The 27,682-nt window shown below is 36.4% G+C and overlaps 2 protein-coding genes across 6 annotated transcripts in view; one reads left to right on the top strand and one right to left on the bottom strand.

Annotated features, from left to right (window-relative positions):
• LOC107562650 (dynamin-1-like protein) overlaps window positions 1-20,604 on the bottom strand; it is a 27,832-nt gene extending 7,228 nt beyond the window's left edge. Inside the window, exons 1-13 of the mRNA XM_016247328.1 lie at window positions 20,436-20,604; window positions 19,055-19,156; window positions 18,707-18,848; window positions 17,178-17,216; window positions 16,692-16,738; window positions 16,520-16,588; window positions 16,337-16,423; window positions 13,518-13,680; window positions 13,305-13,425; window positions 8,060-8,398; window positions 4,222-4,342; window positions 2,643-2,798; window positions 1,176-1,265 (exon numbers count right to left, since the gene is read on the bottom strand). Of these exons, the coding sequence (XP_016102814.1) occupies window positions 1,176-1,265; window positions 2,643-2,798; window positions 4,222-4,342; window positions 8,060-8,398; window positions 13,305-13,425; window positions 13,518-13,680; window positions 16,337-16,423; window positions 16,520-16,588; window positions 16,692-16,738; window positions 17,178-17,216; window positions 18,707-18,848; window positions 19,055-19,156 (1,476 nt within the window). The 5' untranslated portion in view covers window positions 20,436-20,604. The remainder of the gene's footprint in view (window positions 1-1,175; window positions 1,266-2,642; window positions 2,799-4,221; window positions 4,343-8,059; window positions 8,399-13,304; window positions 13,426-13,517; window positions 13,681-16,336; window positions 16,424-16,519; window positions 16,589-16,691; window positions 16,739-17,177; window positions 17,217-18,706; window positions 18,849-19,054; window positions 19,157-20,435) is intronic.
• A 256-nt stretch (window positions 20,605-20,860) lies between these two features.
• LOC107562649 (ras-related protein Rab-7a-like) overlaps window positions 20,861-27,682 on the top strand; it is an 11,983-nt gene continuing 5,161 nt past the window's right edge. Inside the window, exons 1-5 of one of the 5 annotated variants that reach the window (XM_016247325.1) lie at window positions 20,861-21,119; window positions 23,113-23,201; window positions 23,558-23,684; window positions 25,507-25,725; window positions 26,677-26,805. In XM_016247325.1, coding sequence (XP_016102811.1) covers window positions 23,149-23,201; window positions 23,558-23,684; window positions 25,507-25,725; window positions 26,677-26,805 — 528 coding nt within the window. In that variant the 5' untranslated portion in view covers window positions 20,861-21,119; window positions 23,113-23,148. Of the gene's footprint in view, window positions 21,120-21,634; window positions 21,825-23,112; window positions 23,202-23,557; window positions 23,685-25,506; window positions 25,726-26,676; window positions 26,806-27,682 lie in introns of those variants that run through there. The other 4 variants (XM_016247326.1, XM_016247323.1, XM_016247327.1 and 1 more) reach the window with 4 other exon arrangements.

Here is a 27,682-nt window from a genome sequence, read left to right as displayed (position 1 = left end):
AGTGGACTTTTTGCCAGTGAAATTTTGCCAAAATGACAGCAATTTAAAATAGATGTTAATTTTATTATGATTTCATGAAGATTCAAATTAATGGTGTTTTTAGAGAGAACCTGTAAGTGAGTGTTGGATGATGGCGAAATTAAATTAAATGTAACAATAGGGGAAATGAGCATGCAATTACATATCCAATACTAACAGATAAAAAAATAATAATAATATTGGGTGATATCAATAAGCCGATAATTATTGTAATGTTACTACTGATAACCGATAACCAATAAATGGCCGATATTAACATTATACACTAATTTATTTTAATACATTTAGAACACAACACTAAAAATCAGTTAGGACATGGTCACATTCACCATTGTATGGTGAATTTTCGAACTGTGGATTGTTAGTGAAATCCAGTTATTTCAATAGAAATCCATGCAATCAGAGTGAATTATTTCTCCACACAGATCAGTGTTTTCACCTCAACTTTAACTCACAATGTGAATTTAGGCATCACGACATTATAATGTATTGTATGAAAAATGCATATTTTATTATGATTTGCGAAAGATTGTAAAAAATGTACTGTAAAAATAAGGAGACGGAACATACACGATTACATATCCAATACTAACCCTGATACCAATTAATACACATATATATATATATATATATATGAATGTAAAGAGAGGGACAAAAATGATTCAGATAAATGTCTAAATACAGATCTGTGCATTAGGTATTGCATTGCTCATCATCTTGACATTTGTCTAAGATCTAACAACCAATATTATGAACAGAAGGTGACTATTAATTATAACATCCAAAAAAAAGAAAAGTTTTTAAAAACAATGTTAAAAAAAAAGACACTTGGACATAATTTGATTACATTATGATTGAAAATAAAAACTCAGAAACTGTTGAAACACCGATTGATCAACATCAAATTGGACTAAAAACTCTAGAGTGAGAACTCTGACCTCTCATGTCATATTATACTTAATACATGTTATTATACAGTTTGGTCTTTTATCATTTTGATGTTTCTACTGTTCTGTGAAAGATTGCATTCTGTCTAAGAACAGCCCTCAATCATGATTAAATGACTGTAACGCACAGCCTTCGAGGCAAGTGTAAGTGGCTGGTGTTTCTGTGCAGCTACAGGCAAGTGTTCCTACCATCTCATTGGTAATGGGCAGGCGTTTCCTGAGTAAGCTGGTAACCACCTCCACTATTGAGTCATGCAGTTTGGGAAACCGCAAAAGCTCCTTCGGACATAAACAAACACACATACATACAGTAGGTTAGCTGTCAATTATTTAAAGCACTTTTACACTTCCTGTGTGAAAGAGTGAAAGCATAATATTCACCCAACGCACTTCCAAATATTATGAGCATCAAATCTGTTCCCCGTGTTCCCTCCAGCACACATTCTGAAGTTAAATTTATGTATATAACAGAGGAAACCGAAAAAATGTTTAATGTAAAACAAATGTACACAGTGAAGGAAGGCAGCAGGACAGAGAAGATAAGAGCAGAATGAGGAGCAGAATCCTAATGCAGGCTGTTCTGAGTCTGCGTGTGTCAATCTGTTGTGCCCGTGTAAAAAGCTTTCACTCTCCTCTTCACATTTCATTTTGTAGAAATGGAAAACAGAATTTTGTCTTGCTTGTTTGAAATAGCAGAGTGTGATGTACTACGCAGAAAACATTCTAACATTCACGTCGCAATGCTTCCTCCCTAATCCATCAAAAACATTTATGAAAACTGAGCCACAAAATGCACCACGCAAAAATGGTACTGGTATTGACGACACAACCACATTAAAGGAATAGTTCACCCAGAAATTTAAATTAGCTGAAAATCAGGCCATCCATGATGTAGATGAGTTTATTTCTTCATCAGAACAGATTTGGAGAAATGTAGCATTGCATCACTTGCTCAGCAACGGATGCTCTGCAGTGAATGGGTGCCGTCAGAATGAGAGTCCAAACAGCTGATAAAAACATCACAATAATCCACACCACTCCAGTCCATCAGTTAATGTCTTGTAAAGCCAAAAGCTGCATTTTTGTAAGAAAATAATAGTTTTTTTAATTCAAACTGTTGTTTCCGACTAAAATGAACTCTCTATATCCATAATATTGCTTTCTTCAGTGAAAAGGTTGTCTCATCTGAATCAGGAGAGAAATATGCACAGATCAAGGACAGTTTTAAGCAAATATGTCAGTGGTTTTTCCTGTGAGAGACAACGGAGGATGGACTTTTCAATGGAGGAAGCGTTATTATGGACTCTTTTGGCCAGAAGTGACGTTTAAAACTTATTAATGATGTTTTTATTTATTACAGACAAGCAGCTTTTCACTTCACAGGATGTTAACTGATGGACTGAAGTGGTGTGGATTACTGTGATGTTTTTATCAGCTGTTTGGACTCTCATTCTGACGGCACCCATTCACTGCAGAGGATCCGTTGGTGAGTAAGTGGAAGAAACAAACTCATCTATATCTTGGATGGACTGAATGTGAATACATTTTGAAGAATTTTTCCTTTTTTTGAGTGAACTACTCCTTTAACATCTAACTACACACGTTACAATACAAGCGTGGATGTTCTGCATCAAATATTAATAGTCAGTGAAGCACCTGTGTGCTGTAGGCAGAGCAGTGCTGGATGATTCTCTGAAGTTCCTCGTGTACGAGCTCCACACAGCGCAGGCTGGGCTCCTCCAGTCTCTTGATCTGTTTCTTCACCAGCAGCTCAAAACTGACCTCAGGAACAAACAGCGCCGGCCGAGGACCCTACATCCATCACAACAACAAATACAATCAACCCAGATCTAGTCTGCATCTGTTATATAAGTGTTACAGTGTGTCCTCAAATTCTGACCGATGATTTTCCATGGCTTTTATGATTAATTTAATAGTGACTGCACTCATGGAGAACAACTTTTACCAGCAGAAATATTTCAGACATATATAAACAAATATATAGAGTACCAGTCAAAAGTCTGGAATAATTAAGCTTTAATTAAGATTTAAACATGTTTAATTTTCAGCACTTATTTGATCAAAAATATAGTAAAATCAGAAATATTGTGAAATATTATTACAATATGAAGTAGCTGCTTTCTATTTGAAAATATCTTAAAATGTAATTTATTCCTGTGATGTAAAGCTGAATTTTCAGCATCATTACTCCAGTCTTCTGTGTCACATGATCTTTCAGAAATCATAATAATATGCTGATTTGCTTCTCAGTTAGCATCAATTATTTTTGGTATTCGATTATTGATAATGGTTATTATCATTAATGTTGAAAACAGTTTTAATTTTTGTGGAAATCAGGATACAAAAGAATGGCATTTGTTTCAAATATAAATCCTTTGCAATATTCTAAATGTATTTACTGTCACTTTTGATGAATTTAATGCATTCATTTCTGTTGTTTTTTTTGGTAGTGTTTTCACAAAAAATATTAAGGTGCAAAGCTGTTTTCAACATTGATAATACACAGAAATGTTTCTTGAGCAGCAAATCAGCATATTAAAATGATTTCTGAAGGATCATGTGACACTGAAGACTGGAGTAATGATGCTGAAAATTCAGCGCTGCATCACAGAAATAAATTATATTTTATAATATATTCAACTAGAAAGCAGCTACTTCAAATTGTAATAATATTTCACAATATTCCTGATTTTACTGTATTTTTTATCAAATAAGTAATCATAAAAGACTTCACTCAAAAACATAAAAAAACGTTACCAACACTAAACTCTTGAACATTAGTGTAGCTATACTCTACAGACATCCCCATGCATTTTCAATGACTTTTAAATATTTTATTTAAGAAATGATTTTATTAACATTAAGATTTGTTACATTTTGAAGGCCTAGAAATCACAATTTTAAAATTCTAGATTTTCCATGACTACTGATCCAGAATTTATTTGTTTCCAAAACTCTTCAAGTTGAGGACACGAATAGGATGCATTGTACCATAACACTGCGTCCAGAAAAACCTGTTTTTAAAAAGAATTGCCATTATTCCTGCAATTCGGTTTGGTGACACATATGATGCATTAAATGCACACTTTACTTTTAAGAAAGTGAGAAAAGGAAGTTGAGAAGATCCACAAAGGCTTTCAAAAAGTACTGTATATGCTTATCTGTACACACACACACACACACACATGCATGCATAAACATGTAAATATTATACCGTAGCGTTTCGAATAGCTGTGAGAACGTCTAGCTCAGTGAGTCCTCCAAGTGGGTCAATAGACTGCAGGGTTCTTCCAAACGTCTCATGGAATATGTAACAGATACGAGCTCCTCCACACCTACATTTAACAAATGCACACACAGTCAGTCAGTCCACGAAAATTAAAAATCCTTTTAGGGATTCACAGGCACGTTGGCACATTCACACAGGCCTGCAGTCGTACCCAACCGTCCAGCCAGAAAACGTCAATACGAGACACTTAATGAATCGATAGCTGGTGTGGACTTAGCCAGATATGAGAGATGAACAGCATTTTATCCAACGGTGCACATGGTGTAAATAAGAAGCTGGGCAGACTCGCGGATCCTCTGCCTGTCAGATTCAGCCAAGCAGACAAACTAAACATGGTGTTGCTTGATATCTGTCATGAGTTTCAGAGTGAAGATGCTGCTGAAGTCACAGAAAAAAAACGATTTAGCAGGAATGTAGTCTTGGTTATGACAGTGTGTCAAACTCAATAGCATGGCGTAAGAAGGCAACCTTTAGTAAGTGGCTCCACAAATAACAGTTATGACACGATCTTTGACTGTCTGATGATTATCGCGCTCAAAAATTGCAAGAGCTTTCTCAGATCCCAAGTTCAAACCTAGCTGGCTGACTACTAAACTTTTAATTAGGGCTGTGCGATATTGAAGAAAAATGTGATATGCTAAATAATGCGATATTCAATATGCGATACAATATTTATTTTTCTAAAATCAATTTAAATTGTATTGAAATATATTTTTAAAAATGATATAACCAACATATCGTTCACATTATTTCAGGGAAAAGAAAGCATCATTACAACTTCTGAAAATGAACAGCCATGTTTTATTGTTGCATAAAACAAATCGGACATTGTTAAAAGCCTTATGCTATGGATTGTTGCTTATTTTCGGGAACAAGGATTGATTTTTCTGCCGAGCATAGCTGATACAAATTGTTGTGCTTCGCTTTGAGGTGACTGTAAAAATTTGTAGTGTTTTCCCTTTGCGTTGCCACTCGAGATGTTTTACTTATAACTTCAGTCTGCATGTGGTCATCTCTTTAAAAGCCAAAATACTGTCATATCTTTGAGGTGCTTCTTCGTTTTGGCACTAAATCGTCGGCAGCAGCTGCGGGTGCTTTAAGAAGGTCGCAAACCGGACAAGACGCACAGCAAATGTGTAGTCTTTCAAATTCAAACACATTGTTTTCTATGAGTGTAAGCACACCGGCACTGCTACTCACTGCTATTCAAAATCCTGCTGCGCCGCAGAGCGACAATCACTTAGTTTGCTCTGCTTTGTCAAATAAGACACTTCAACTTTGTTCATTCTTGACGTGAACAGTTGGCTGTTTGGTGATTAGATTGACTGACTGCTGTCTAGAACTGAACGTGACACATCTGGAGTGTGATCCCTGGGAGCTGTCCTAAAGACGGCGCTGCGCTTCTCGTCCGGTGTGCGACCCCCTTTAGGCTACCTCATCTTATCAGATTAGCTCGCTATGAAAGAATCGCGGCTTGAGTCTTGCGTCAGAGCACACGCACACATATCAATCCCAACTAACATCCACGTGCCAGATGCTATACTATCTGCATCGACCTAATACTTTGACCATACATACATTTTTGAAGTATTAAATCACTCATTTATTGCAAACCATTGCGATACCATAGCACTACTTTTAATTGGGGTTCCTGTTTTTTTGACCCCAAGTTTAAAGGGATAGTTCACCCAAAAAAATCTGCCATTGTTTACTCACCCTCCATTTGATCCAAACCTGTATGTTTTTTCTTTTGCTGAACACAAAAGAAGATATTTTGAAGAATGTTGGTAACCAAACAGTTGACGGTAGCCATTGATTTTCATAGTAGGGAAAAAAATACTATGGAAATCAATGGCTACCATCAGCTGTTTGGTGGAGGGTGAGTAAAAGATGACCATTTTAATTTGGGGTGAACTGTCCCTTTAAGTCCTTGTAAAATGATAATTAAGACTTGTATTATACTATTAAAGACTTTTTATGCCCTCATGTTTGATAAAGCTGAATTTAAGACATTATACGGTCCTGCATGAACCCGGGAAAATTACGAGGTTAAAATATTTTTTAAACATTGAAACATACATGGATTAATTGTTCACAATAAGATCTAAAAAATCCATTTCGAAAATAGATGGGGTGAATTTTAATTTCAAGCCGAATTTAAAAATTCCAGGTATGACGCACGTACATTCCAGGTATGTACATTAATCATATACAAATATTTTGTTTGAACTACGGCTGAAATGGTTGTCAACGTTATTGACAACGGCCTCAATAAAAAAAATTGTCGACAAATATTTTTGTTGTCGAATAGTCGCTGCATTATTATAATTCTCTAATTCAGCCCTCCTGCATGCAATCCAAAAGAAGACACACTTATGAGAAGTGCAAAAGAAGCCAAAGCAGTACAGTGTAGGAAAGCATTACAAAATTACAAACAAAAGATGCTGCCATGTGTAAAGACCCCAACAGACTCGAGGCAACATTCTTTTTCGTTCTTTGCTTAGGGTTATAAAGAAGTTTGATATATGCAAGCAGCAGTTTACTGTTAGAGAACATCCTGCCGCTGCTGAGAGCGATGTTAAGAATATGGAAATACTGAATGTGCTGGGTATTTGCCTCTCAATAACAAAAACACACAAAAAGCATCAAATTGTGGGAAAACAGCCGTTAAGAAAGCATCTGATGTGGATGGTTGCACCAGCTCTGCTGATACGTTTATTTACACAGCACTTTATGGAAAAGACTGTTTTGAAGCAATTAGCTTTACATCATTAATAATGTAAAGCTTTACATTATTCATATAGCTTACACAGAAATGATTACCTGTTTTCTGTAATTCATTTCTCCATTTCCTTTTTTCTTTTCCTTTTTTCTTTCAGTAGTCTTTCAAGTATTATGTAAATACATATGCATTATTTTATTAACTGTACAGTAAATAATGCACACATCTGTACATAAATCTTCGGTTCCAGATTTGACCACATTATTATTATTATTTTTTTTTTTTTGTCTTACTTATTTAATTGTTCTTTCTGTTCTCATGTCATATATGTATGTACTGTATGTACCAAGAGCTCCTAAAAAAACATACACTTTGTGAATAAAGCTAATTCTGATTCTGATTAAACATGAAAAACAGCATCAGTGTCACTTTCAGTTAGAATTACAACTTGATTTTTTGCTATAAAACAGCTCTATATCAATATGTATAGAATATCCATAACTCGATATTTTAACCGATCAAAGCCTACGGTATAACCAGCAAAATAATCAACGATTAGTCGATTAATCATTCTTATAATTGTTAGATTAATCGATTATCAAAATAATCTTTGAAGTAGATTGAACTATGGTTTGGGAAAACACCAAATCACTGAACTATGTTGGTAGCGACGGAACTTGATGCTTTTGGGAAACGCACAGCTTAATGATTCAAAATATTGTTTGTGGGGTAAATATTTTATCTTAAAGGGACAGTTCACCCAAAATGAAAATTGTTTACTCGATTTTTCTTCTGTTGAGCATAAAATGATATATTTTGAAGAACAGTTAACGGTCGCCATTTACTTTTGATAGTATTTTTTTCTGTTCTATGGAAGTCATTTAATCAAATGATTTAATCAAATGATGACAGAATTTTCATTTTTGAGCGAACTATCCCTTTAATGTGAAAAGACCTTTAGAGGAAATAAGATAAACAATAATTTAACAGAACTTGTTTTGCAGAAAAAACATCCTAAAGCGTGTTGGTTCAGGTACTCACAATTCAGAGGTCTGGATGTGCCTGGCAGTGCCTTCGATGGTGTTGCAGTAGTCAGTGGCAAACTTGGTAACGATCTGCAGCAAGGTGGCGCTGTGGTCTTCCACAGGCTGGCCGTAGCTGTTGAGTCGGGACTGGTACTGGGCCGTGAGCACTGTGACTCTCGTCTTGAGCTCCGGGAGACAGTCTCTGATGTGATGCATGAGCAGTCGGCTCAGGGTGCGAGCCAGGTAGCGGGAGCCGCAGCGGGAGGCTAATGATGGGTAATGCCGCTGCAGGAACACCTGCTCATCTTTGCAGGAGTCGTCGAGACTCTTTTGGGTGTTCAAGTCATGTTGGCTCCTGGTGAAAAAAAAAAAAAAAGTGATTATAGTATTGGACAGTGAAAATTGGATAGAACCCTGAAAAATTAAAAAAATAGTATGAAGGCACCAGAGCGCATCCAAATTCACTGTCTGCAGAACATCCTGTCTGATAGGATGCTTTCATCTAGTAGGTTTTAGGAACTATCTATTGCTTCTTATAATATCCCATAATCCTCTGTGTGTGATACGGTGGAAGGACACAAACATAAAAACGGCATCTATTTACTTGGTTATCTCTAAAGCTCTAAAATTTGTTCTAGATCATTAAACTTGATGTTATGCAGCCTTGGTCTCTTCCTTTCAGGAACCTTACAAAGGAATCTTTCATGAAAAAAAATTTATGAATAGTAAAAAAAAAAAAAATCATAATGACTGTGAAATTATTGACTGGGCAGCAAGGCTGCTAGCTTTGGTTTTGTACAGTTTTTGAGAGTCTCTTATGCTCATCAGGGCTGCATTTATTTAATCAAATTTACAGTAAAAACAGTAATACTGTGGAAAAATGATTACAGCTGTTTTCTATGTCAATAATATTTTAAATATAATTTATTCCTGTGATCAAAGCTGAATTTCCAGCATCATTATTCCAGTCTTCAGAGTCACATGATCTTTCAGAAATCATACTAACATGCTGATTTGATGCTCAAGAAACATTTCTGATTTTTATCAATCTTGAAACAGTTGTGCTGCCTCATATTTTCTGGAAACTGTGATTGTCATTTTTCTAGGATTCTTTTGATGGATATAAAGTTTAAAGCAAAATTTCAAACATAAATCTTTTATAATATTTTGAATGTCTTTAAGGTCACTTTTGATCCATTTAATGCATCCTTGTTGAATAAAAGTATTACATTCTAAAAAAATAAAAAATCTTTACTGACCGGCAGTGTATATGAACGGTGGTTGAAGGGGCCAAAAAAGAGATAATTTTAGAGACAGAGCGAGATATTAATTTTTTTTTCCTTTGGAAAAAGGTCCACATAGTCATTCATAATAAGACCAAGTAGGCTCAGTAAGACAGAAAATCGAGTTACCATTGATTTCATGTTGACTTTAAATATAGAGATTGCTGAAATCATTAGGCATGAATTGTTCTTTGAGAAAAGGGCTTCACTCTGACAAAAGGGTCTTCAGCTCTTTCATTACGGTCACAGATAATTTCTAAATTAATCTGCAGTGCATTCTTACAGGATAGAGCTAAACTGAAAATTGTTAGTATACTGCCCACTACTGGAAAAAAGCAGCTTCTACCTTTGCTTCTGTCAACAAAGTCCCAACTACTGTGCCCATGCTAACTAACTAGGAATGAAAACCACAGTTTTACATTTTCTAAAGAAAACGTGTTGTGAATGGTTGCTCGGGCATTGCTAGGCAGTTGCTAGGGTGGTTTCGGGTGGGTTTGGGGTTTTTGCTTATTGCAGGGTTTCTGCACATTTTCCATTTCAAAATGGAAACACCAAACCCAGACCAAAGTTCAATGCACAGCATTTTATTAAAATCGCAATGCTAAACTATTACTTTTACGGAATACGTTTGATACGCTTTTCACACTCACTACATAGTGAAAATATTTAAAATTCACAATACTGTCACTCCAGTATACTAATGTTTGTTATACTAAATATTTCATGATGAAGAGCAGGCAGTAACCTCACTCATATATAACAATATTTTACATTATTTTCAGTATTATATAGTAGTCATCTGTAATCAGTAGGGCAGTCATCTGTAGTGCAAATGCATTCACCGAATATATTAGCGTTCTCGTAGTGAAAACGTGCTTATATGTAGAGAAGAAACCAAAAACGCTTTATAACCTGCATATATTCACCTCTGACACATCAGTTAGATACTGTAATCGTGGTTTGTTGTTGCATGACCACCAAACAGCACAACAGGAACTTGCTTATAGACTGGTTGAAAAGATTACACACTCCCTTTATCTGTTGTTGGTTTGAGGTACTCACACTCATTCATTAAGTAAAGTTTAGGAAAAACAGTTTTGAGTGGTGAAAATATGCACCTTGAACTCACTTCCTGATATTTTATGTTAAAGGAGTAGTTCACCCAAAACTGAAAATGTCCTGAATATTCACTCACCCCTCAGGCCATCCAAGATGTAGACGAGTTTGTTCATCATGGGAGCAGATTTGGAGAAATGTAGCATCACATCACTTGCTCAACAATGGATGCTCTGCAGTGAATGGGTGCCGTCAGAATGAGAGTCCAAACAGCTGATAAAAACATCACAATAATCCACACCACTCCAGTCCATCAGTTAATGACTTGTGAACTGAAAAGCTATGTGTTTGTAAGAAACCAATCCATCATTAAGATGTTTTAACATCAAACCATTGCTTCCGAATAAAATATGAGTCCATAATCCATAATAACGCTTCCTCCAGTACAAAAGTTCATCCCCTGTTTGCCCTTTTTTTTGACTTGTAAACTGTACTCGATTTGTGCATATTTAAGACGACTTTTTCACTGGAGAAAGCAATTTTATGGATAGAGAGAGTTTATTTTAGCATTGGATCCAACAGTTTAAAGTTAAAAACATCTTAATGATGGATTTGTTTCTTACAAACATGCCCTACAGATCACTTCATAAGATTAACTGATGGATTGGTGTCATGTGGATTATTGTGATGTTTTATCAGAGGTTTCATTTTTGGGTGAACTATTCCTTTAAACGATCCCTAAACAACCTGCACTTTGAACCTCTGACCTCAAGTATAAGCAACAGTAACATTGATGCTTCCCTGAGCAAACACTACTGATAAAACGAAAAAGTCTGACCAATATATTGCACCAAACACGTCTTGTATTTGTTGCCTGTGCTTGCTTTCCATAAACACTCTCCCAGAAATCATCTGTTTGACGGCTCGTTGTTAAATCCTCAAAGAGAGCGTAGGTTAAAAAAAAAGAGACGATGGCCCGCAGCTACGTCTGATTAACTTAACGAGAATCGAGAAATGAAAAGTGTCACTGCAGTTCTTCTCCCCAGCTAAATTGCCTCCTGTATTTGTACAGGCCCTAAAGGACTTACTAAAGCCAAAGCTGAATAAACCAGTGATTTATCTCAAACACGGCTCTGCGTTAGCCGATAGCGGGAAGACATGGTACCCTTGGGTGCTAGTGCATGAATAGACAGGGCGGGAGAGGAGAGGATAACAGCGCAGGGAATATTACAGTCACTGCTGCTTAGGGTTATGATAGAGGAACTGGAAATGAAGGAAAATTACACTGTGGCTTTTTCACATGGTCGATTAAGTTTCTACTGCAGTCAAAAGGGCCGTGTGCTGCACTTCTGTAGCACTTTATTTTTTCCCTGAGGTCCACTTAAAATGTTATTCAAAGTTTCATGTGCTTGTTGTGATGTAGTTTTACATGGTCATTTTCCACCCTCTCACTGACCCTTATGCTTAAACAAGCTGTTTTTGCTGCTGTGCCTCTAGCACTTCATATGTAAATGAGTTCTGTGATGATCTATTCAGCCTCATGAGAAAAAAAAAAAACAGACACTGCACTTCTGTAAAATGTGAAATACGTTGCTGCAGGTCCAAATTGGTGCAGTTTCGAGGTGAAATGACCACCCGCTTTGCTAAATGTGCTATCTATGAGGGATCTATGATTTTTGCTTTTCGAGAACTTATACCATCAAGTTGCACAGAACAACAAAAACTCAGTACAGTCTAAGTTCAGAGGTATTTCATTTTTTACATTTTTTCAATATTTTTTAAGAAAGTTTTAAGTACACAATAAATTGAGCAAAAGTGACAGTAAAAAAATTCACATTGTTACAATAAATGCTGTTATTTTCAATGTTTTATTACATATATACTGTATTTTTTATTCAATTAATGCAGCTTTGGTAAGAATAAGAAACTTCCAAAAATAGTAGTAAATAAATATTGCAGTAAATAATAACGACCCCAAACTTTTGAACCGTAGAGTTTCTGTATCTGAATTTGCTATACATATTATTATTAACAGTAATAATATATTAAATTCATATTAAACAGCTTAAATGTATTAAAATACAGTGGACTGAAAATACAAATACTCACATTTCTTGAGGATATTTAAATCACAATTTAAAAGTAGGCAACATGTACATGATATATAGAGTTCTGCATATGTGCTTTTACAGCATTATCATTACAATTCAATTTAATGACAATATATTATTAATTAATTAAATATTTATTAAAAAAAATATATATATATATTTTAAATTCAAACGTAAATATGCATATAATGTAGGTATTTAATACATGTTAAATTGCTATTTTGTAAATAATTTAATACATCAAATTAAACTTACTAAGGCCTCCCAATCCCATTTGTGTAACAAGTTGTTGAGTAACGAATCTGCATTTTGGTGGATAATAGACACGGAACCAAACCAAAACAATTTTTTAAATATAAACTGCTTACTCATTTATTTTCAGGAAGATTAACTAAATATAAAGTGTTTGTGTGCCTGCAATTATGTGTTCAACTTGAATCATTCCCAAATGATGTCTGATTTAAAGCACTGGGTTAGTTGATTTGCTTTATAAGCTTTGTGATTGTGTTGACAAACATGTCTACAGTGCATTATTTTCCATGTGTCTATTGCCCTTACGAGTAATTCACGTGTGATGTGATCTGGTCGCAGTGACAACCACACACGCTTCCTGCTGATCTACATAGTCCCTCGAATAAGGTACACAGAGTGAGAATTTGTAGGTTTACTATAGAAAAGCTAAAATGTGTTTAAAAGTGTGACTGACCAAATCTACTGGCTCGGTTTGGCCCTCTCATGCTCAAGTGTCAAGCTACACCCATGTTATTACATTTAAAATCCAGACAGGGTAAGAGGTAATAGGGTAACTGACCTGTTAACCACACCAATAATGCCCAGTCTCACGGGAATGACCCGGCCCAGCAGCACCTCCAGAGCATCTGTCCCCGCGTCCATCAAATCCAGCTTACTCACCACCAGCAGCGTCCTGCGACCTGAGTGCACACAGCCAATGAATACACTCCCTTCCCACAGTGCCATTCGATGTGTACTAATGGCATCTGGACATTCTCTACATGTCGCTCACCATCTGGATCCACCTCTCGTGCCAGTTTAAGGGCATCCGATGTGGCGAGGTCAGAGTTTGCAGGAGAAACACACAGGATGAGGGAGTTGGGGTTGGAGATGTAAGACAGAATCATCTCTTGGACTTGAGTCTCGATATCTTCAGGCTGGTCACCAACCGGGACCTACTCAAGAAAAGATCACATCACATCACATGACAAAGATTGAGCAGGTGTATGAAGCAATTAGGGCTGGAACTAACGATTATTTTGATAATCGATTAATCTGTTGATTACTTCTTTAAATAATCTGATAAAAATTAGAGATGCACCGATATGAAATTTATCAGCCAATACCAATAGCCGATTATTCAGAATGTTATCTGCCGATATTTGGTTTTCTAAAGGAAAGAAAACATCTCTCCCAACTTATGCTGTAAACTACAGGGATTCCTCTCATTTGGTACATTACACTATTATATTCAATGACATTTATTTTTAGATATAATAATCACACTCAATTCAATTGCGCATAAGGTAGTTTTCATAAAAACTTGTCTTCATGAAAGATTTATTCAAACATACTTATATAATTAACAGTAAACAAGCTTCTCTCTAGTGTTTTTATAGCTAACTAACCAACTCTGAACACTGGATAATTTTCCTGAGGTAAATGCAATGACTATATGAATATATGAGACATGATACATTTCGGTAAGTTGTACTGTATCTTTCATACCTTCTGATGTTCATTCATGTTTATTTCATGCTATAACTTGTATTAAAGGGGAATAGACTCGCGCACCGCGCTGCCGCTTGAACTGAAGCTGCTACAGTGATTGCTCACGCCACATTCAAGAGCATCAAAACGGCATTTATTGTTTGAATTTTGTGATATTGGGCCCTATTTTAACGATCTAAGCGCATGGTCTAAAGCGCATGGCGCAGGTGCACTTAGGGCGTTTCCGAATCCACTTTTGCTAGTTTAACGATGGGAAAAATCCTAATTTTTTTATTTTTTGTGCCCAAAATATATTTTTAACATGCTAAATATATTTTAATAGTGTTTAAGTTTTTATTTTAATATTGTACTTTTTTTTTGAACATTGTAAAATATGTTCCTTGCTGGATTTTATTGAAATGTGTTATACGTTCACACATGTTATAGACAACGAATAAAGTTTTTCTTCAAATGTGACATGTGAATGTATTTTCTTGGATTTAAATATATAGGGCAAAATTATCTTTTTAAAAAGATATTTATATTTTTAAACTATATTTTCAAAACAATGTATTGTATATTTTTTAATTAAAATATATTTGAAAATACCTATTCTTGGCTGTGTGGTGTGCTCTGTCTGTTTGAAGTGCACGCATACACCGACGTTCATTCAGTGAAGTCTGTGAAGGTTACAGAGATTCACTAGCTTTCAGGGCTAGCCTTTATGTAAAATGGACATAATAGCATGACTTTCTAAGATTTACAGATAAGGATACAACTGTGAAATGCAAGTTATGCACTGAGGAAAACACGTCTCAAATGCTTTGCATAGCACACATAATTGTCAAGCTTGCTGTTAGAGCATTCTTATGTACAGGACAACTTGGGTCGTGCACTTTTCCTGCAGCAGCTCACTTTGTGTCCTCCGCTATATGTCATATGCGTTTCTTCCATAGAAATATCTTATTCACTAGTGTAAACTGACATGACCGGAGGATGCGCAGATGCGATTAATCGAATAGAATTTGCTGTCAATTATTTTCATTGCCGATTAAAATTGATTTTATTGATTAGTTGTTGCAGTCCTAGAAGGAATGGATTACACATTTTTCGTAGTTCAGAGAATTTTAGTGAGTAAAATCCTGTCATTTCAATAGGAATGCATGCAATCAAGAATTTAGCATGAGGCAAAAGATTTCCCCACCACAGATTTCACAACAGGTTTGCTGAACAATAGAAGGATGCTTAGTTTGAATGTGACTTCTGTGTGGGCTCTTTGACAAAAGACAACAGACCTATTATTGCTATTGCACTGAATTTACCCAATCAGATTAAATAATCTCCTTTTGTGTTCCAAAGATAAAAGTGTAATACTAGTTTGGAGTAAATGACAAGAGAACATCATTTTGTGTTACTTATTCCCTGAACTAGAGATAAACAATTGAAGAACTGATAAATAATTCACAAGTTAATAATACAATAAATTCTCTGATAGAATATATTTGAAATAATTGGCCGGTCTCCACATTATTAAGCGTTTGATAAAATCGCTGCTTCAAGTTAGGAGTGTTTTCTTCACATCCTGTGTTTTTCAGCACTTGTTTTAATTGCATTTCATATTAGGAAGAACTAGACACTGGACTTGACTTTTGAAGTTCGTCAAGATGCAGTGCTTCAAATCTTGAAAATACTGTATATTAAATATATCCTTAGTACAATGTAAATCAGTTATAATTGTCCCTAAACATCATGCAAAACCTGTGCTTGGTCATTTCAATCAGTTAGATGCCGTCTTCCTGTCTATAAGTGGTCGTTTTTTGATCATAAGAAGCTGGAATGTGGACCAGACTTTACGCTACTAGTCAAAAGTCTGGTTATGTGAGAATAATAGCCCAGTTATCCAAGCATACGGTATATGGTGCCATTTACTATGAGAATGCTCGTTTCCTAAACTCATATTTATTTTTTTGATTTTATTTTATTTTTATATAATTCATTGTACTAAAATAACATTGTACTAATAAGATAAAATTGAATATAATACTTCAGCTTTTTTATCCTCAAGCAAATGAGTTTGTTTGCATTACATGGTAAAAGAACAGGTCCAGTCATTGTGGGTACCTTAGTGATGCCAGGCAAGTCAACTAATGTCAGACTAAGTACGTTAGGGGAATAGATCTTCAGGTAAATGGGCTCAGGACTGATGCCCTGGGGAGGAAAAAGAGAACATCTAAATGAGATCAATTAAAACAGAGCCTTAAAATGGAACCTCAAACTATATGAAGTGCCATGCTTCCACTGCACCTTATTATTGGTACTTCGATCTGTTTCCTCCGCGATCTCTTTCCGGATTTCACTGAAATCTGTGAAAATCTGAGCAACGAGAATACAGCATCTCAATAGAGTCGAGGTTAACAAGCTACGATGTGTTCTGAATGACCTATTTTTTCAACATGAACTGCAACTTTTTAATTACCTGGTTTTTGCAGTGAAGGAAGGTGCCCCATTCCTCTGCTTTGATACCTTTAGAAGATCGAGAGAGAAGAACACAAGACAACACAAATCAATATTTATGACAATGAGCCTAGCAGAAACCCTATTCCCATAAAAGACCTCAACGGAAATAAAAGCTTTTTACAGGCTTTGACTGCAAAGTGAACTGACGTCAACAAAACGTGAAATCAATATTCAACCAGAAATGTTGCAGTGGCCACATACATTAGCACACAACTGAGAGAGTGAAGCCCGAACGTGCATTTGCTCTAGTCTCAAAGTGCAGGAAACAGTACCAGAAAGATTTAGAAATGAAAACACGACAGATGGAAAAGCAATCTAGATTTTAAAAAACGACATTTATGAAACAGAAGACGAAGCAAGGGCTGTGGGATGAGAAGCACACCGGAAGAGTGAAATGGACAGATGAACGTGCATGCAGACAAAATGTTTGTTGCAAAACAGAGACCTGGAAAATTGTTTTGGGTGTTTTGTTTAGCTCCTTTTCCTGAGAAAGCGGGAGAACAGCAGAGAGAGCGTTAGGAAGAAACACTACTGTAAGTGGATTAGAAACAAATTCACAGAAAGATCAGGATACATCAACATTGTCAGAGAGCGGACGTTAAAAGGGACATTCCGGGCTAAGTTAAGCTCTGTGTGTGGAAAAATAAAGCAATAACCGCATTTACAGTAATGCACTTACAGTAAAAGTCTATGGGACAAGACATCCCAGAGGATTTAAATATGAAACCCATTGAAATATGAAGAAATATGATGCACATACCTAAGACATATGAAGCTCTCATTTTTGTTAACATGCATACATATATATATATAACTTCTGTTCAAAGTTTTGGGATCAGAACAATTTTTTTAAATAAATTAATTACTTAAATTAATATTATTAATCAGGAATAAATTGATCAAAAGGAACATTAATAAAACGAATTATGCTATGTTAAGTATTATTTATTAAGTGTTATTTATTATTTCAAATAAATGCTGTTCTTTTGAACTTTTTATTCATCAAAAAATCCTGCAAAAAAAAAAGTATCATGGTTTCCACAAAATATGAAGCAAAGCAGAACTGTTTTCAACATTGATAATAATAATAAATGTTTCTTGAGGAGCAAATCATCATATTAGAATGATTCCTGAAGACTGGAGTACTGATGCTGAAAATTCAGCTTTGATCACAAGAATGAATTCATTTTTCAAAAAAGATTAAAATAGAAAAACTTTCAACTGTCTTTACTGCATTTTTGATCAAATAAAATCTTACCAACTTCAAACGTGAGCTTTAATTCAACTAGTAAGCTTTTTATTACCATGTAAAATGTTTATGTATTGTGGAGATATTTTTGAGATAGTGTGTATTTTAGCATGGTATGTACTAAACCAGAATATGTCTTAAAGGTTTTTTACTTGAAGAACACTGAAAACATATTTGTTGTACTTCTACTTCAAGGTATGCAAAGCAAGCACTTGTGTGCTAGACATGTTCTCTTGTGAAAAACTGTAACTCCGTTTTATTTTGTTTTCTCAATGTGTTTAAACTTTCTGGCTGTGTCATAAAACCTAGTAAGCTACCTAGACAGTATTTCCGGGCATCACAGTCATTTCAATGTGTGTGTGTGTGTGTGTGTGTGTGTGTGTGTGTGTGTGTGTGTGTGTGTGTGTGTGTGTGTGTGTGTGAGAGAGAGAGAGAGAGAGAGAGAGAGAGAGGGTCACATCACAGTGGAGTCAGCTGTCTTAACCGTGGCTTGTGTACTGCAAACACATACCAGCTTCATCACTGTGTCTGTCACGTGACTCTGTTCCCCTTTCGGGCTTGAACTGATGGTAAAACTAATGACATTATTAACTGTCTTGATATTTATATGACGCCCAAAAATACTGTTTAGGTTGGAAGACCACTATTTTTTGAGACACAGTATGCGTGTCTGCAGTCGATAGAGTACAGATATGATAAACCCTTAAAAGAGAGACACTTGTTACCATTGTCTTGTTTCCGCCTCTCCTCCAGCGGAGGCACGTTCACCAGCTGTAGCACTAGAGGGCGCCGAGTCACTATTCCTGAACCTCGGGGCAGAAAGTCTCGTCCAACCAAACTCTCCAGTACTGAACTCTTTCCACTGCTCTGTAGATTCATTTGAAGAGACCCACAGAGCACATGCTTGACTTCACAGAGAAAATACTGGCACTGTGTTTACATGTAGACCTGCTTCATGATGTGCATGATGTATTATCACGAAACAAAGATGACACCTGAAGTAGTGACGCTTTGCATTTTAATACACTGCATAAAGACTCATATTCAAACCTTGCATATTTTTCATGACTCACCTGTGACCCCACGACTACGATCTGTGGAAGCTGGATGATCTCGGCTCCAAGTGTGAGGAAAACCTCCTGCAGCCTGTTAATGATGGGAATCAGAGTTTCCATCTATGAAGAGAAAGACAAATGGACGTACTGAGTGTAAAGCTGCTATACTCAAACAACAGATAGTAGCTTAATCAATAGAGATGCTTCACATATTATACCAGCGTTTTATATATTATATATATATATATATATACATATACATACACATTTTTCCCAATTTTTTTAAGCAAGAGCATTTTTAATCATTTAAAATATAATTACATTTTGTATGATCACTTTTTATTTTATATATTTTAAGAAGTACAGGTCTGAATTAGTATGTTGCTTCATTTTTAAAATAATAAATAAGTTACTCTGAATGACAATGGAACATTATTCACCCATATTTTTGATACAAGTTGATACATACAGACATACACACACACACACAAACACACATACACACATACACACATACACACACACACACACATACACACACAGACATACACACACACACACATACACACACACACACACACAGAGAGAGAGAGGGTCACATCACAGTGGAGTCAGCTGTCTTAACCGTGGCTTGTGTACTGCAAACACATACCAGCTTCATCACTGTGTCTGTCACGCGACTCTGTTCCCCTTTCGGGCTTGAACTGATGGTAAAACTAATGACATTATTTACTGTCTTTACATTTATTTTGAAAGATGAAGCTGCGATTATGGTAAGGAGTGTTACATTTCCGACGAGTGCTTGTGGTGTTCGGCCAATCACAATGCACTGGGTCAGCTGGCCAATCAGAGCAGACTGCGCTTGTCAGAAGGAGGGACTTTGTAGAAAACGAAGTGTTTGAGAGAGGCGGGGCATAGAGGACCTACAATAATGTACAGTATTTGAAAAATAATGTGTTTTTTAAACATTAAAGCATGTCAACATATTCTGTTACACCAAATACACAAAATAACGACCTTTAAAATAGCATCACATGACCCCTTTAATGTTTAAATCATAAACTCATATACATCTTACATATATATATCTTACGCTTCACATGTAAACAGCACAAGTCTGAACAAATGACCCTGAAAGACACTAATTTGATGTGATTAATTTGTAGTACACACATACATATATATATATAAATACACATGTACAGTCATACGCATTGCTAGTAACTAAAAGCACAGGTCTGCACAAATGACCATTTCATTCAATAAAACGAGACTAATTTGGTAATTAATCTGCAGTTATATTGAATATGTCACGGCGGACATCAGCCCTGCAGGGTGTGCTGCTGCCTGCAGAACAACAGGAGAAACCATATAAACATTAGCTGAACGGGCTACATACCTCCCGTAATGCGCTGTGTCGAGCAGTGGCTACAGAGTTACACAATCAGAGCGTTATAGCGCGCACTGTCATGCTGGAAATATGGAAAACACAACGTGCAGTCACGGAAGGACCGACATGTTTCGAGGTTTCGCTTTTCTGCGCCCTCACAGCAGGCTGCCAAAGACGGATCCGGCGTCGGCGACGAGACATCTGATTGGCTAATGCAGTGATGACGCCAGAGTCTGCTTTCAGCTCATTGGATAAACGACCTATCAATCATAACACGTCACGCCTGCTTCTCCACGCCCCTTCCCAGCATCAGGACCCCTACAGTATTTCTTCGGGGGCTTCAGTGTCACTGTAGCGTTAGGATATCGGTAGTTCTTCTGGAACTACGAGGGAAAAAATAATTTCATAACATTTCAAAAGATTCGAAACGCGTCGACTCTATTCGGATGTTTGTGTACAATGATATGAACGATATGAGTTAGGGAAGTCGGCTTGGAGAGGTGCGTTATTGAGGAAGTGTGAACGAGTCAGATTTAGACACAAACGATCAAACTGTGCAACTCACATGACGAAGAGCACAGGAGGAGCCTCGCCCTGCCCTGTTTAGTTTGCATTTACATTTAGTCACTTAGCAGAGGCTTTTATCCACGTTATTATTTTTCCTGATTAAACTTATCATAAATGCACCTTTAGGTAAGTTTTACTACAATGAGTTTACTCGTGTAATTCAAAGTGTTGCATGCATATGTGGATAAAAAGTTGTTTTTATATGTAATTGTTTAGTTTTGCTGGCTTGTATGTGTCATCCAAATCAAAATAAAATGCAGAATACTGTATGCACTAACTGCTACAAAGTGAGGGATTCGTTTAATGTGTTTCTTCCTCCTCGCCATTTTGGAGTCATTAGAAAATGACGGAGGGGGAAGTCCGATTCATTTTAGCGAATCGGTTCGTCCGGACAGTTCATTTAAATGGGTTCACTCAAAACGGTTCTTCTAAGACTTTACGGTGGCAGTACATTTTAGTCAAATATGATTGTTCATAACCATGTTTATTGTGCTGTCAAACGCTCTACCGTGTCACCCACCTCGCCGTTTTCTCTCCCTAACGCCTCTCATACTGTAGACCGATTCAAATCTCCTTGCGAATCGGTTCGAATGAATCACTCAATAGAACCGGTTGAAACACAATGCGCTCGTGATTCGAACATCAGTATTTTGCGGCAGTCCCTCCCTTGTGACTCCAGTCATGTCCTGCTCTGCTCGGAGGAAACGCATAATACCCCGCAACAGCTGATGTGCATCTGGATCAGAAGAAGCACGGGGCGGGTTCTGTGGAAGTTTCGCACGCGCAGCGAATATCAGAACCAGCCGCGACGGTAAACGCGACGAGGCGAAGGTAAATCGTCTCGGCGGGTTGTTTTCCTCAGTCTGTCAAAGCTGATTGGGGCATACAATATCACATCATTTTAGACCGTGCTCTTTTATGTTTTTGCATTTCATAATGTGGATTATGTGTGTCGTTCTGTTGATTGGTTCGGGGTCCTCATGGCATACAATATCTGTCCTTGCCAGGACAAAGTTCTTGGTCACACGAAACAAAGACTTTGTGGGTTTCGCTTCTGAAATGCGTGTGTTACACTGTAACGGCATGTTTTCACGACAGTAGCATCACATGACTCAGCCACTGCACTGCTGCCTTTTCTCCCCCGTTTCAGAATGTAGTTTATTCTAACCTAACATTTTTATGCAATTGAAAATAGTAATTAAACAATAAATATGTACTTGTGACCAGTGTTGGGGAAAGTTACTTTTAAAAGTAATGCATTACAATATTGCGTTACTCCATAAAAAAAGTAACTAATTACGTTACTTAGTTACTTTTGTATGGAAAGTAATGCGTTACGTTACTTTTGCGTTACTTGTTAAATCTGGACAGGGCTTGCTTGTTTGTTTTTCAAATAAAAAAGTTATATTTTTGGCAAATATAAAAGCCTTTTCACACCAGAAGTGAAATGAATAAGCCTCAGGCTGAAGGGAAAGTACAGTAGAATGCAGAAGAAGAAATTTCAACACACTTCAGCAATAAAAGAAAGACGCACAAATGTGTGTCTAGAGTAATTTGTGCTTATTAGTACGCTTGAACTGGATCCTCGAAGGTCTGAAGCAAATAGAATGGGATTAAATACATAAAGGACATTTGTGTTGTTTAACATTTAATTATTGCAGTTATTGCAATTATATACTGAATCTGTGTTTTTTTTTGTGAGTGAGATGAATCAATGCATATTCGTATTTATTTTAGAACTACAGTAACATCTGATTTCTCTCGACATGGGGACAGCAGAGCTGTCAGTCAATTGGAAAAAAAGTAACTTGCGTTACTTATTTGAGAAAGTAACTCAGATATTCTCTTATAAATTAAAAAGTAATGCGTTACTTTACTAGTTACTTGAAAAAAGTAATCTGATTACGTAACTCGCGTTACTTGTAGTGCGTTACCCCCAACACTGCTTGTAACCTTGACATATTACACATTCATTTTAGTTCATTTAAAGTCAAACGTCAAATATAATATGCCTAAAATAGTGCCCAAGAACACAACTGTGCGGTTTCAGCTTTTAAGTGCAAGTTAACCCGTCGAGCATTTGTCTGTGGCAAATAACACATCTTCTGCTTCTGCCTAGCATCCGTCTCTGCGTCCCAGCTTTCTCCTACACATCATGGCCTCTCGTAAGAAGGTGCTGCTCAAAGTGATCATCCTAGGGGATTCTGGGTAAGTGTTTGTGCATGCAACATCTTTGTGCTATCAGTGATGTTTAGATTGTTATGATCAGTCGTGAGGCTTTGTGCTCTGTAATGCACATCTAAAGCAGCTGTGCATATGTAAACGTCATTGGCTTGGCATGACTCGAGGGATTCCCCTGACTTCCCATCATCCACGGCCTCGGTGTCGGTGCGGTTGGAGTTTGCTCAGTCCTGATGGCCGATCACACTCTCTGTGAAACACTGCTGGATGAGTGCAGTCCGTCATGCAGGACTAGCTGAAGAATATTATCAAGACTTCAAGCTATGCAGATCGAAGATCAGCTGCACGCGTTTCTAAAGCATTGTCCCGTTTGTCTTTGACAGAGTTGGGAAGACCTCTTTGATGAACCAGTATGTGAATAATAAGTTCAGTAATCAGTATAAGGCCACTATTGGAGCCGACTTCCTGACTAAGGAGGTGATGGTGGACGACAGACTGGTCACCATGCAGGTTTGCATTCATTTATATTTAACTGGAGTGCATTTCACTCACACAGCCGTTCAAAAGTTTGGAGTCAGAAGGATTTTTTTGGGGTTAAGAAATCAGTACTTCCATTCAGCAGGGATGCATTAAATTGATCAGAAGTTACAGTAAAGACATTTATAGCGTAACAACGGATTCTTTCGTTCTTTTGAACTTTCTATTCATCAAAGAATCCTGAAAAATAAAATGTATCACAGTTTCCACAGAAATATGAAGCCGCGCCACTGTTTTTAACATTAATAATCAGAAATGTTTCTTGAGCATCAAATCAGCATATTATACTGATTTCTGAAGGATCATGTGACTCTGAAGACTGGAGTTATGATGCTGAGAATTCAGCGCTGCATCACTGTAATAAATAACATTTTAAAACATAGCATAGAATTCCCATAGAATGACTGTTTGTACTGTATCCGTGATCAAATAAAGGCAGCCTTGGTGAGTCTTTCGAAAACATGAAAAGATCTCAAACCCCAAACATTTGAATGAAAGTGCTATTCGTGTATGAGTGAATAACATAAAGAGATGTCTGGGTCATAATTCCCCCTAAAATCCAAAAGAAAAAAAGTGTATTTTTTAGAAGGATAAAATGCATGGTTTTTATTTTATTTTATTTTTTTTATTTGTATTGTTTCATTTGTATGGTTTAAAGCAGCTTTACGGAAAATATGAAAAATGAAAGAAAAATGTGAAAGCCAAAGGTGACATCATGGTATTATTTATGGACATTTTTACGCCAAGCATAATCTTTAAATAGATCATTCGTCCTTTGATTTTGGAGTTTATGTCAGACTAACTCTCATACGCCTATAATAGCGGTGATTTACCAATTAAATGAGTCGTTTTGTAACCTGCTGAGAAATGAATACGAGGCCAGAGTGCTCTGAAGATGACGCTGTCATTTCCTTAACAACCATTATTTTGTGAACAATTCCTCACAGCAGTAATCATCTCTGGTCTTGTGACACTCTGCTCAGTCATCTCACAAATATGAAGCCTCTGTAGTTACTCCTAGCTAATGGGTAGGATCTCGTCTCAGAGTTTGGCACTCATTCTGACGTCAACGTTCTTCTGATGCCATGTGCTGATCATGTGAAATAAATAAGTCACATTAAGCTTGATGTCTGGTAATCCGCTTGTATTTTCCCAGTCAGCACAGATTCACGTTGTGTTTGCTTGTAGCCATGTTGTAACCTGTATGACCGGTCATGTGACATGCCCAGACAAGCAGTATTTGTGAAGTTATTCCTGAAAAGTTATTTTTTAGATTAAAAATAATTAGTTTTTCTATATTATAATACTGTAGTTATTCTGTCTGAGCAGTTGCTCATGACAACTTTACTAATGAATGCATTTATGAAACCCGTATTAGCCTTTGCCAAATGGACAACACAAGAATAGACACCAAATGTTGTATGTTTAATAAGGTTCAAGAGGCTGTTCTAAATTGTTAAAGGGATAGTTCCCCCAAAAATGAAAATCCTGTCATCATTTACTCACCCTCTAGTTGTTCCAAACCTGTATGTGTTTCTTTCATCAGCTGAACACAAAAGAAGATATTTTGAAGAATGCGTGGGTAACTAAACAGTTGCTGGTAGCCATTGACTTCCGTAGTATGGAAAGAAGTACTATGGAAGTCAATGGGGACCAGCAACTGTTACACACAGGGTGACTCATTTTTGGGTGAACTGTGTCTTTAAGAAAGGCAAATAATATAGTGGCAAAAATGAAAGTGTTGTTAATTAACTTCTTGTTACTTACTGTAAATAATTTGGTTTTCTTCTTCAAGATTTGGGACACGGCGGGACAGGAGCGCTTTCAGTCTCTGGGCGTGGCGTTCTACAGAGGGGCGGACTGTTGCGTGCTGGTGTACGACGTCACGGCACCAACTACATTCAAGACTATGGACAGCTGGAGGGACGAGTTTCTCATTCAGGCCAGTCCTCGTGACCCGGAGAACTTCCCCTTTGTTGTGCTGGGCAACAAAATCGACCTGGAGAACCGGCAGGTCAGTGTGCAGACCGGAGCTGGTATGGTTAAGAACGCCTTGGTTTTAAAGAGTTACAAATGAGTAGAACGAATGCATGAGCATTGTGTGTTTTGAATGGTTGATATGGATAATATAATGAGATGTGCACTAATGTTCTAAAGTTTGGGGTCTGTAACTTCTTTCAAAATCATTCAAATACATAAATAATTCCGACTTTTGAATGGAAGTGTAATTCCTATATTGGTGAATCACTAAAGAAATGCCTGGGTACTTTACCCCAAAATCCAAAAGAAAAAAATTATGTTTTTTTTGTTTGTTTTTTTATGAATAATATGATCTTTTGCATTATTTTGTATTTTTTTTTTTCATTTAATTTGTATAGTGCTTAATACCATCTTAATGTTTAAAGCAGCTATTATTAAATATGATTAGAATTTAAAATAATAATTTTCTATTTGAATAGATTTTAAAATATAATTTATTCCTGTGGTGCAAAGCTGAATTTTCAGCATCATTACTCCAGTCTTCAGTGTCACGTGATTCTTCAAAAATCATTCTAACATACTGATTTGCTGCTCATTCTAACATTTCTGATTATTATCAATGTTAAAAAGAGTTGTGCTGCTTCATATTTTTATGGAAACTGTGACACTTATTTTTCAGTATTCTTTGATGAATAGAAAAGTTCAAAAGAACAGCATTTATGTGAAACAGCATTTGCAACATTATAAATACTTTTACTATCACTTTTGATCAATTTAATAAAAAAATTAAAAAAAAGACTTTTAATGGTAGTCTATGTGAAAGGACCATTATTGGCCAATAATCTCAAAAATAGGCAAATAGCCAAAATTAGAACAGGGAACATTGTCTATCAAGAGAATATTAAGTGACTTAATAAAATAATATATAAGCCATTTTTAGATGTAATTCATCATTTCATCCCCAAATCCTTTCTGTTTTGAACAGGTAACGACAAAGCGAGCGCAAGCGTGGTGTCAGAGTAAGAACAACATCCCCTATTTTGAGACCAGTGCCAAAGAAGCCATTAACGTGGAGCAGGCCTTCCAAACTATCGCTCGCAATGCACTTAAACAGGTACTGGAAGTTGTGTATACCTGTCTTCAGATCAATTTCAGAAATATGATTCAACAAAATCTAATTGTTCCATATAGCTCACTTTCATCAAGATCCTGTTTGATATCAGATGAAAAAAGACAATAATCAGTAATCTATCACCTTGTTAAAAAGATGAAAATTGTGTATTGATACAATTTACTACCCAAATTGCTATGAAGCAATATACTCCCCAAAGCTTTTGTTCCATAGAACAAAAAAAGGAGACGTTTAGCAGAATGTTCACGCTGCTCTTTTCAATACAAAAAGCTCCATACAAGTAGCTTGTACAACTTGTGCTACATTCCAAATCTTCTCCAATCCATTAAGTCATAAGTGCAGTCACATTAGCATAAATTAGTCAAAATCGTATATTGTCAATAGTATAAGTGACGTAAGAAGCACAGCTCACACAGAAGTCACTTTCAAACCAAGCAGCTTTCTTCTGGTTAATTCGATGAATCCATGTGACAAGTGTGAACCCGTTGCAAAATCTGCATGAGGAAATCATTCACCCTCAAAGCAAAAGTTTTTCACTATAATTATTGCCCTCTGCCTTTAAAATCTCATTTGCAGATATTCTGATATGCTGTATGAAATGAATTTAACGTCCGTGATGTTGGACATTCTGAAATGCGAATGAGATTTTAATATTAGACTTAAATATTGCTGTTTTTGTCTCACACAGCTATTTTATGACTCTGGAAGAAATGGAATATAGTAACTTAATAATATGTAAATCAGTCATATGAACTTTTTTTCTGGCACTTGTCGTTTCTTGGCTCTTTTTCGAGCTGCAGCTTTCATTGTATGGAGAAGTGTAGCTCCTTTTTTTGTTTTACGCAAGAAAAAAAAAAAA

Source organism: Sinocyclocheilus grahami, unplaced genomic scaffold (assembly GCF_001515645.1).
Source record: "Sinocyclocheilus grahami isolate Dianchi unplaced genomic scaffold, SAMN03320097.WGS_v1.1 scaffold831.1, whole genome shotgun sequence".
Classification (NCBI taxonomy): domain Eukaryota; kingdom Metazoa; phylum Chordata; class Actinopteri; order Cypriniformes; family Cyprinidae; genus Sinocyclocheilus; species Sinocyclocheilus grahami.
The sequence above is the reverse complement of the archived record's forward strand: the minus strand, read 5'-3'. Positions and strand labels throughout refer to the sequence as shown.